The following is a 12241-nucleotide window of genomic DNA, read 5'->3' on the forward strand; positions in this document are numbered from 1 at the left end:
GGTCACAGCAGATGACATGCACCTTCAATTTTTAGAAAAATTCTCTCAATGGTGAAGCTTTTCCAAGTTCCAGGAATTTGAAGAATAGCTATAAAAACAGAGACTTCTAAAACCTACCCATGATTAAAACGATATGCTAGAAGTTTAACAAAGATAGAAAGCTAGAAGAAATGTCACAGACACTTAGAAAGAAAGAACATGCAACTGGCAGACTTTTAATTCATGACAAACTATAGAAGTGCACCTTTGACAGGATTCATGTAAAGTAGAGAGAGATTGGTAACACAGTGGGTGACATTATGGGTCCTCCTTGCATTTGAACATACACCCAATCCTGGGAAAGTTTTTAAAATGTATTTTAATATACTTTTTTATCATTATTATCTTCAAATTCAGATCCTTTGCTGAAGTCTTTGGCTTGCAGATGTTTCTCTAATGTTTCATTTCAAGAACTGAATAAAATAAATGTTGATTTGCCTTTTTTATCTTTATACTTAATGAATTTTCCATATGCACTAAATACACAGTATGTTAATAAATGAACATATATTTATACAGGGGAAAAAGTGGAGCTGATTAAAAGGCCTCATGATTGATTCAAATTAGAGCCTGAAGTTTGGGATGAGTATTTGATAAATGCAGATTACCTAAAAAAATTGAAAATCAACTCTGTATTACTTATTCCACCCACATTTCTCTGTTAGATTAATAAAAATATGCACACTGTCCATGTTTATAATGGTTGTTCATCAACACTGTGTAGAGCTGCTCTGTGTAGGGATATGGCCATTTCTGGAAAATATGAAAAGTCACCCCCTCGAGCCAGGCAACAGTTACTGCCATAATTAATGGCCCACAACCAAAATGCGGATCCTCTTGGCATTTCTGCACTCTGTGTGCCTAAGATCAAAGATTTGAATACACGTCCTCTAATTAGGCTGATAGCTTTCATCTCTTTCCCTGTAGCAGAAATCTGAAGAACTCCATGAACACCAGTGGAAGCTGACAGAACCTGACCGCTGCTGGCTGAGCGCTTCCTGCTTTCTGTCTTACTCTTTGAGGCAGTCCCAGCAGACAGGAAAAAGGATTGCAACTTCCTTTCTTTCTCTAGACCACAGTGTGGAAGCACAAAGCAGCATAACGTGTGTGCTATTAGCAGCCCAGCTTTGCATGCCCACTTGAAGAAGAACTGATATTCCCCCTCGACAGGGTCACATTATTACACAAGCACATACAATATGGCTCATGATGTCTGTTATCTATAATGGTAGCATAATGTAATTATACCAAAAACTTGGCGTGCTGTACTCCAAAAATACCATCCTGAAAGAGGGCAAAATCCTGGCTTTCATAGCAACCTAATAGGGTCATCAAGACAGCCTAGAATAACACAATTTTGATCTTTGATTCAAACCTCATGCCAAGTACAGCTGATTTTTTTCCATTTAATTTTAATTTTCATGTAACTGAAAGGAGTTGACATTTGGTTGTCTAGAGGGCAAAGAAATTGGCAGGACACTTACATGATCTCACTAACAGTTTGTGCATGGTAATAACATTATACCATTTATCTGAGGAAGATTATCCTACTTCCTCATAACTCAAAGCATATTGGTGCATAATTCAATTTTAAAAGCAATTTTTAACGTTACAGCAATAATGAAATACAATTCAACATTTTTTAATAAATAGGAAGAATGGAGAGATATTTATTTCCCTTGACTCACAACACTGTTCTAATTAAAAACCAGATTGAAATTTAAAAAAATAACGACATGTCCAATTTGTAATACAAAAGGGAAACTAAGATTAACAGAATTAAAACTGAGCTAAAATCAAAATAAGCATGCAAGGAATAAGTGAATTTATAAAGAATTATACTAGACAGGAGAAAATGTGACTATGATCGCACATATTAGAAAGCAAAAACTATGGAGCTCAGGATCAGTGAAATTGTGAGGTATGGTCTGCTTCTGGGGCACAGAGTCACACAGCTGCAGCACTCAGCCCTCCTTCGAAGAGCAGTTCCATGATCTCACACAGTCAAACTGGACTGCCCACTTCAACCCTCTCGAAGCAAAACAAGAGAAGACAGACCCTTTCTTTCTACCCTGTGGACCTTACTAGAAGCAGCAGAGCCATCTGTCAACACAGACACAGGAGAGAATGGCTGGAGTGGAGATTTTAGTTCAGCGATTCCACCGAATCTGGGAAATTTCAGACCAGGTCTTCCTCACATACTTCAGTTTCAAAACAAATGATGTTTTAAGCAAGGACTGATAGATGAAATCACAGGAAGTCAGAATAAAAACTCTGTATGCTCGCAAACCAGAAGTGATAAATTCTAGCTAGCTTATTATGCAATAGTAAAACTTCAGAGATAAGTGGTTAAAAAGTCTGCACAAGTAGTTTTAAAATTAAAGATGTGCTCAAGCTGTGGAATTTACCTCATATTGATTTTATAGAGCTCCTGACATTAGTTTTGTGCTTATTTTTAATAAACCAAGTTTGAAAACACTCACTTTACAGTAGTAACATTTTCATTTGTTACTAAATGTAGAAAACTCTCATTACCCACCTGAAGAACATCTCCAAGGTCAGCAGTGCTAATATCTGGGTCTTCAGTGGTATTAAAAGGAACAGGGTTGATTCTTACAAGAGTGAGCACTCTGGGTTCTGGATATCTCCACAACATCATTCCTGGACTGTCCTCAGTTTCATTGTAAAACACAACTTCATAGGCACCAGGCAGCTTTTGTGCTTCTGTCAAATGAAAGAAAGCTATAATGTATTATACAATTTCTAGAAAGAAACATGCTGGTTTATGAAACCAAAGTGGTTAAAAATAAATCCCTTGGGATCAAAAGGAGAGAAAATAAAAAAGCAATTTCCCTGACTTTTAAAAGATTGCAGTTTAATGGAAAGGAATCAAAAAAGTCTTTTAAAGTAATTTTTTCTTTTTTTTTAAAATTCTAGCAGATGTCATTTCAACTGCTTTTCAAAAAAAGGCAGTTATTCATTGTAAGAAGCAAGTAATCTCTAATAGGTTACTACTGGTTTTACTTTATAATCTAGAAAAAAACAGAGAGCCATAATATTCTTCTTACCTGCATCTTGTATATACTGGAACAGGCCTGTTCTCAGATCATCTGAGGTATGCTCAGTTTTTGAGGCCTGATTCCTTTCCATAGAAAAGCAAGTCGGGTGTGTATGTTCAGTTGCCAATGTCTCTACACTGCCCTTTCTAGTAAGGTACTGCCACAGAAGCTCCTGGAGAAGAACTAAACAGTTCAAATGCTCTTGACCCCAGAAAACCTTAAAAAAAAAAAGAAAAAAAAAAAGGAAAGATGAAACAATTAAATACAAATATTCAGTCATTTTTGAAGGGAAAAATCCCTCCCTAAAACAACAGAAACTTTATATGGTTTTTAGCCTACTCTACTTACACCATAATTGCTTGCAAGTATCCTTAATGTGAAAATAAAGAACAGAAACAACAAAAAAAATCTTTACAAAAGCATTTGGCAAATTTGTTTATTACATAATTTAAAAGAAAGCATTAATTCCTACCACTTAACAATTCACAGTGATGCTGCCTGGAAGACCACTGATCTTAAAAGTCATATTCAAGAACAGTTCGTAATGTTAGGACTGGTCACAGGTTTTGCAGTTTAAATAAGATATGATAAAAAAGCCTGAAAGATATAAAGTTTAAACTGTTCAAAGAGCTTGTTGCTCCAAAAGTGGAATTCTGGAATACATTAAAAACTGACATAGCAAAGAAGGTGACTTGAGAGACATACTAAAGATCATCTTGAACACAAATTGAAGCACAGGAACTGGATGTTCTGCAAATCCTTGGAGTGCGGTTAAAAAATTTAAAGTTTTTTTAAGTTTAAAACAGAAGTACAGAAAAATATCTAATAAAGCCAGGCATTCAAAGTCCAGAAGATTCACACACTTTATAGCAAAATAAAAGGCAAGTAGACCTCTTGGTTTTGACAAGCATTGCTGCTTTTCTCAAATCAAGCTGTTTGAGAAAATCATATTAATGGGGACAAGTCCTTTAGTCTCTATGTGCAGAAGCAGGCCTAGAAACCAACATGGAAGACAAGGAAACAAGTAGAAATTAATAAAGAAATTAGACTTGGAAATTGGTGTAGGATGAAATCAAAATCTCCAAACAGCAACTTATAAGTCCGTAGTATGGGTGTGAGTGAAGCAAACAGGGTAAGTGTGCACATAAAGAGTAGTGCAAAGATTTTCACTGGGGAATATCCATTTTCAAACATGAAAAAAAAACCAAACAGAAGATGCCTAAAGGGAGTGCAGTTTAGCTGTCAAGAAGGAAGGTTTTCCTTCCCCTCCATCTACATGTAAGCCCACAGAATAAACCAAGACCCTCTAGAAACACAACCAGTTCTGAGTTAAACATTCCCAGGCTACTCAGGTATCCCACTAATTTAGTACATCTCTACTGCAATTTCTAGAGTACCTGTGGGCTCAGTCCCACATCTGGTCTAGCACCACCTCAAAGAAGCTCTCTGACACCTAAGCCAATCTCAGAGGCCTCAGTTCCCCACTGACAGAGGAGGGATGAATGCTCTTACAACCCCCCCCTTTTCCCAACTTTTATTAATTTTATTTTTAGGCATCTGGGAACTCCAGGGCATGGAACTCCTACTACAATATTCACAGATGAAGCACCAGTTTCATATAAGCTCTCAAGGCTCTGCTGTAATACAAATTAACAGTGGTAGAAGATGAGGTCATGTTTAGAGCTGGTAAAATCATTAGCTGTAAATAAATTAATTTGAAACAGAACTGTTAATGCTTTTATTAGCATTCTCAAATCTATTCTGCCAGACCAAACACTTAATTGCTTTCTGCAAAAGCTAATTATCCCAGTATGTTCTCTAATAATAAATGGCTTTCTTGGATTTATAAATATTTTTCTGGTCTTCGTCAAAACCCCAAAATTTTTGGAAAAAATCCAAAAAACTTTTATTAGCAACACATAGAGGTAGTCAGCCAAGTACCTATGAAAAACAAATTAAAAAGAAGCAGAGAAACAAACAGACTTTATTTATTCATTAAGACATTTTTTTCTTAAATTTGCATTATTTGAGTAGCCCTATCCCCAGTGTTGTGGTTTGAGTAACTTCTAATGCCAGCTCTGGGAAAAGACCTAATGACACAATTAAATGCCAAGATTTCCTTTTCGTGTTCTATGTGCTTGATTCGTGTATTTATTTTAAAACATTTGTTGTGTATAGATACTATAATAAAAATAATTAAAACAAGACATATCATAAAGCCCACTTGTTCAAGCCCCGCAGAATCTATTTTTCATTTCAAGAACTCCCATGCTTCCTGGACTGGTTTCAAGTTGTGGGCACTTTCAAAATGGAGAGGATAGCACAGCAAACTGAATATTAACTGCTACAAACAACAGTTTGCAATTACTGCCCTGAGAAATTCGTGTAAGTTTAAAAAGAAAGGATATGTACTTCTTAAAGCTACCCCTACGCACTACACACACATAGCTCATGAACAGACAAATACACACCCATCAGAACAGCATCCTAGATATGAAGTGTTAGTAATTTGATCCAGTAGTTTTAGGGAACACACACATACAGCTACAATACAGGGTTTAAGCAGTACTAAAAAAAAATAAAAAAATCAAAACCAAAGCCCTGTACATGATTTTTCAATCAATACTTTTAATGAAAGAATAGATACTTATTTTATAAGGTAAAATAACACCCACTCAAATCTAACATGCAAAAACCCCCAACCTTGTGACCTACTGTAGGAAGCAAAGCTTTACAGGCTTTCATACAATTTATTTATGAAATCTCAATCATCCCAGCGCAGTCCAGCTCAATAGCAGAACCATAAGCATCTTATACAGACCTGTAGCAGTCCTCCTCTCAAATCAATGTAGATTTTTGGAATAGATTGTTCTGGGCCAGGATCACCACTGTGCTTACACCACTTGGCTTCCACATTAACAGAACAGCAAAAAGGGCCTATCAAAGATCTGGCTTTTTCCTTGAGACTTGTTTTAAGTAAGAAATCTTTTATGTCAAGGACAAAAGATGATCCATGGATTCCTAAAAAAAAGAGAGATATCATTAATCCTGCTGGTAATCATTCTCCCAGCATTTATGTGTTTATTTCCTGAATTCACTTTACCATGAGCCTGGGAATCCCTGTCTGCAAGCAATTACTCACACAAGTAGTCCCTACTGACTTTCATGGAAGTACTTGTGTGGACAACCTCCCTCCTCTCCAAGCAAGGGCATCACAGTTGGGCCACAAGTTCGTCAATTTTGTAATTTTATTATTTTTTAATTTACCTTGCTCTTCCCACACTATCAAGCATGTCTTATAAGGTGTTGCAGTTATGGAGTAGGTATGTCTCATCCACATTCCTTACAAAGAACTATTTGCCAAAACATGACTTTTTACATGTGAGTATTTTAAGGTTTATGAGAAGAGACATATTTCATTAAACTATGATTTTTTTTTCAAAAGAGTATATTAAGAACAAGAACAGCTGCATTACTTAATTATATTTTAAACTGATAGGCATTTTGAACAATTCTCTGTTTTTGTTCAGGGTAGTTATTATAAAATAGCACCTTGCTTGATTTTACAGTGCTTAGCAGAAGAAGAAGAGCACGGTTTGAATCAAATAATTCAAAGCAGATGCTTATCTCAAAATATGTAATGTGCATTTTCTGAAAAAGTTTAATCTACACTTTTCACATCATAACCATTTGCAATTTCCATAGATTCATAAAAACTAAAAATGATGAAAGCAGATTACATTTCTGACAGAACTTATGTATTCTCATTGAAGGTAAAAACATTTATAGGAAGGAAACGCCTTCTAGAAATGTCCCAGCTCTTGTGAATCCCTGCTTAATAAACAACCCATACTTAATATCTTTGTTTCTTTTGTATACTTACACGGAAAGTACTACATGTGAGGTTGGTTTATCTCTTCTAGTGCTCGTACTTGGACTCAGCACTCTGAATATTGGATGTCACTATACTTTATAATGCCCACAGCTTATTTTTCTAATGAAACTGGATATTTACAAAAGGCAAAAGATTAAAAAAACACCTAAGGCTTACACACAGATGTTTCAAGGTAAGGTTTCATTTTATATTTTCATATCTTTGTTGGTAGAAAAATCCCACATAAACTCAACTTGCTATTTTGAATACCTGCAGTAAAACCTCTCCTATGAATCTCTTCTAGAATCCAGGTAGAAGTAGATCTGTATCCTGGGTATTATGATTTCATGATACTGAGAAATATTTTGTATAATGGAAAGAAATATATTGGATTTTTTTTTCAAACCAGCATCCTCTAGGAAGGTGGTCCAACAGTCCCCATTGCAATATAGGCATCGAATTGTGTCCAACCTGGGCAGGAACCACAAACCTGAACTATCTCTGCCTTGAGCAGCTTGGAGTTTAGTAAGAATGATCAATCAACAGGACTGTCATCACCGACTGGGAAAGAAGTTCTAGCTTTGGGGTTTTTTTGTTTAGGATGGCTCCTTAGGATGGCATCCGGTCTCACATGTTAACAGGCTTATAGGACAGAATCTGTTCCAAGTGGTTTTTTGACACTGAACTTCAGTGATAATCAAGACAACTAACATTAACACACCCTGACACCCCTCCTTCGGTCCTGGTTCAGACTTGATTCTGTAAACTGTGGAATGAAGCAGTTTCATGTCTTAAACCAAGAAAAGCGGTGTTTTTACAGGAAGGGTTCACCCTGCTATGCTTAGTTATTTTAAGAGGCATTATGATATTTGGAAATTCAATTTTTTTCATATTCTACATGGAATTTTGATTTTAAAGTGGAGAAATTCTTGGTAACTATTGCACAATTCTGCAATACACAGAAATGTTCTATAGGTTTATTGGAGTATGTGCCAAGCTGCAGAAATAACAAAAGGGAAAAAGGAACGCCAGAATACAAGTGATTTTATTTATGTTTTCTTCCGCTGGGATTACATTTGGAAGGATTATGCTTTCCAGTCTCTTTGTGTTGTCATCTCAGCTCTACAAAGTACAAAGAAAACACAATATCCGACAGCTTAGAAACAGAACTGAGCATCAGCACATAATACTGTTGGTTCAAAATCAGCAGTGCCTTTCTCAAATGCTAAGTAAACAATGAAAAATGAAGAAACAATTAAGAATAAGAAAGTGTCAGTTAATTTTAAATACATGAAATATTACAAGACACATCCATGGATTGTGTTTAGCAAACATCAGGAAAAACTCAGGAACTCAATAAGAGATTTTTCTTTTTCTTGCTGGAACCCAGATTGCTCCTATGTAGGCAAGAATCACACCCCCACCCTTTCCAGCAATTATATCTACATGTCCTTTTGGTGATGAAACAATTCAGTATAAAAATCACTGTTCTTTTAACAAAAAAATAAACAGAGAGCATTCTGACAAACTTGCACAAAGTGACTTCTTGAGGACAGTTAAAGAAAACAAATGAAGAACAAGTATGCACAAACCTTAAAAAGCAATAGTAAATAAAGGGATTTCTGGGCCAGAGGGAAGTTTCAATAGGCTCCTGTTACTATGGAAATCCTAAAAGTGTATGTTCAGTAGTGAAATGCTTTCCCATGACTAAAGCAATTGTCTCAGAAAGCTAAAGATGCAAAATCATTTTCCTCTGTTTTTTTCCCTCCTACAGGTTATTTTCAGCAGGTCCTTCAATGCTTTTCTCACAAATCTCTATTGTACAAGTCTAACTTCAGTTTAAATAGATTAAATCAAAGTATCCATTTGTGAACTTGAGATGGCACCACACAGAAGCAATATATCTTAATAAATGACTGTTGTGATATGTAGAAGTTAACTTATGCTGTTTGGATTATTGCTCATGAACACCAATGTGCTGTTCAGTACATGCAATAATTTACTTCTAAGAACAAATAGTTTAATGACTTCTAAAATACTCCTCCAGGAGACTAATAAATATGAAGCACTTGCTTTGGACAGTGTTTAAAAAATGCTGCCAGCCCTCCTGTGTCAGACTCCATCCAGACCCATAACGGTACCACAAAACGCACCTATGCTAATGGAGCAAAACAGAACTGACACCAGGCTTCTGCATGCCTTTGGAAGGATTAGCTTTATGATGACATATGCTCAAAAGGAATATCCAGGTATTTTTATATGGTTAGAAATAATGTAGGAGAGCTTGAAAAAAAGCTAGCACTTGGTTGTTAAGTTCAGGAAATTAACTTGCTCAAAAATTAAAGACGGCAATCATTACAACAGAATAGTGAAAAAAATTTACTAAAAGACATTTGCTTTAATATTTTAGCATCTTTTTTTAGTCAGTAGAAACTTGATTTATGCTAACATTTAGAAAGACATCTCATAGAATCTGAGTATCCCTGTGTGCATAAATTCATTTGTGTGTATAGAAAAAGAAAGAGCTGGCCCATTTTAATAGATGGAGCAAATAGGTTAAAACACTCCTTGCCTTACAGTAACACTTAGTGTTTAGGCAATACAGATGTTAAGAAAGAGTTCTATTATTTTTCCTGGTTCACAAAGAGAAAGACAAAGTTTTGACACTAACTGTGGACTTTCTGTTTTCAAAAACAATTCAATACTGATATTTGAATCAATGCAAAATGAAACGAATAGAAATGTAGCAGGAATTTTTTTCCTTCTATTATTCCCTGTGCATTTGTTCTTTGTTAGCTGAAAATCCTGTTTGGTTCACTGCGCTGTCACCTAATACAACACAGAGCATTATTTTAATTGGCAAACTTCAATGTGGGACAGGAGTTTTAAAGAAAATATAAACACATGTATTATAACAAAGATAGCAAGTGGCACTGGACCATAGTCAAGCTATGTTTTTAAAAGCCTCTTTCAAAAGCTAGTAGCTTAGCTACAGACCGTAGCAATGAGAAGAAAATTGCTATTCTGAGTGTGGGGCAGCTCAGGAGGAGGAGTGTGTCCCAGGGCACAGAGCCTGCCGTGCTAGCTCAGATGCACGTGAGAGATGTGGTCTGCTCCGACAGCAGCAGCCCGACAACGGCATTACCCCCCCAGAGTTTGTGGTGCCCTTTGAAGGAAGAAGTCCAGGCTCTCCCATGGGTCCTCCATGCCTGGGCAGCAGAGATACAATCTGGCTGCTCAAGGTTAATTAGCAAGTGGTTTTCTTTAGTACCTTCTACTAAGGCGATAATCTGTGATACTTGCTCCTAAGCATTCACTCTTTGTAACATTTGTAAATTCAGGAGCTAATTTCCGATTGCTGATGACATTAAGATAGCTTTGAATATGTAAATATGCCATTATCTCTAATATAATGCAATTATCTACGTGACTTTTTCCTCTTAAGAAAACTTCAGGTACCTCACGTAATGAATGAGCAGTTATATACAGTTATAGTGCTCTGTGCTCTGTTGACAGGTGTCCTCAACAAACCAGCTTCTAAGAAGGTGTAACAAAGCTATGAAAATAATTACAGGGGAAATACTGCAATTAAAGTGCCAGCCCATTTATTCAAGTCTGGAAACAGCAGCAGCAACAGCAAAGAAATGGTGAGGCATAGTAAAAGACAATTTTCCAGGAGAGATTTAGTTAACAATCCACTGACTGCACTGGATTTCTCATTAGTGTCGAGCTGAATCTTACGATGGTTCATTCTCCCCACGAGAACAATATTTACACATTACCAATTAGCTATTCTTTAGTGAAAGAGAATTTCTCAGCATTACATGGGGACACATGTGGGCTGTGTGAAAACATGAGATGTGTAACACACGGGAAACAGAAAGTAATGATCTTAAACAGGCCAAACCCTTGAATTCATCACTAATAAATGTCCCCATGCATTCAGCAGCACTGGCTGCTGGGAGCCTGTTTTCTTCAAGTACTTCAAACACTAAAATCCAGGAACATTTATTATTTTAATCCATTACAGGCAGTGCTTGATTTAACTTTATTGGTTGTGGTGGTGGTAGTAGTTATAGTGGGGGTAAAGCTATGTTCTTTTACACATCATTTCAAAAGGGCTTAATTATATTTTATAGCTCAGGCCAGGAATCCTGCTTGTTTTGTGTCTAACAAGGTTCAAATGGAGTTCAGGTCAGTGATGAATCAGAAGAGAAGTCAAAGATGGTTATCTATTTGAAATGAGCTCATCTCCCTTAAAGAACAACTGGGCAGGTACATCATGTTCATTACACTACTTCGTACTAAATAACTGAAAAATCTCAATTCACTTGGTGATTTGGTAATTTTGGATTTTGTTATGCCTGATCTGAGAGGGCTTATTAAAGTTTAGATTTAAAGGGATTTTAAGTATTGGTGAAGGCTGTCTTTGGAGTACAATAATATTTGTAAAGCTCTATATTACCCTATGTTATTCCAATTAAGTGGAGAAAAATGCATAATATAAAGCAACAAAAATAGAGTTCATTTTACATCTGTGAGTCCAGATTTCAAACCTGAGTGCTCTACAGACGTGAGCTGGTACTTGGTTCTTGTATCATAAACATTTTCTTTTCAGATACTCGGCGGGTTTCAGAAAAGCAACATTCTTACTCCAGCTTTAGAGATGGGCATGGAAGGGTTCTTCAAAAAAAGATCTGTGTATTTTCACATCTTAATTTTAGGTGGTTGGTTGAAAACTTTGCTTTATTTTCAGGAGACAGCTGGTACCTACAACTGTCACTGATTGATAAAGTTGTAGATACTCAGCACTTCTGAAAAATCAGACATTAAATGGCTGCACATAAATGAAGCATTACAAAATAGGGGATGCCACTCAAACTGTAGCCCCGTATAACACACAAAGCTGAATTAGAATTACAGTTTGGGTGTCTTGCTTCTCTGCTCTACACTTGATTCTCTGGATTTTGACTGCTTTAGTAAACTAAATAGTCCATGTAGTAGAGGGTAACTTTTCCCTATAAATAAGCCAGGCTGAGGATACTGCCTGGCAGCAGCTGAGGTATTAGAGCCTCTATAACCCAGTGAATTATGCTTGTGGAAGTCCAAGGTTTGACAGATATACCCAGGCCACACAAACAGGCTTTCCTCCATTCTTGGGATGTGGTTCCCAAGGATTAAGAACAGCCCAGGTCTAAGCTCCTATATTCCAATCTTCTCCTCCCTTCAATCCTTCCTCCCCCTTTCTCCTTTATATACTTCTCTGAAT

The 12241-nt window shown here is 36.4% G+C and overlaps 1 protein-coding gene across 1 annotated transcript in view; it reads right to left on the minus strand.

Annotated features, from left to right (window-relative positions):
• Positions 1-12241, minus strand: part of VPS13B (vacuolar protein sorting 13 homolog B) — a 418175-nt gene that overhangs the window by 75167 nt on the left and 330767 nt on the right. Inside the window, 3 exon segments of the mRNA XM_050315121.1 lie at positions 2579-2763; positions 3108-3315; positions 5920-6119. Coding sequence (XP_050171078.1) covers positions 2579-2763; positions 3108-3315; positions 5920-6119 — 593 coding nt within the window.

This window comes from Myiozetetes cayanensis, unplaced genomic scaffold (assembly GCF_022539395.1).
Source record: "Myiozetetes cayanensis isolate MyiCay16 unplaced genomic scaffold, myiCay2020 scf1, whole genome shotgun sequence".
In the NCBI taxonomy this organism is placed as follows: domain Eukaryota; kingdom Metazoa; phylum Chordata; class Aves; order Passeriformes; family Tyrannidae; genus Myiozetetes; species Myiozetetes cayanensis.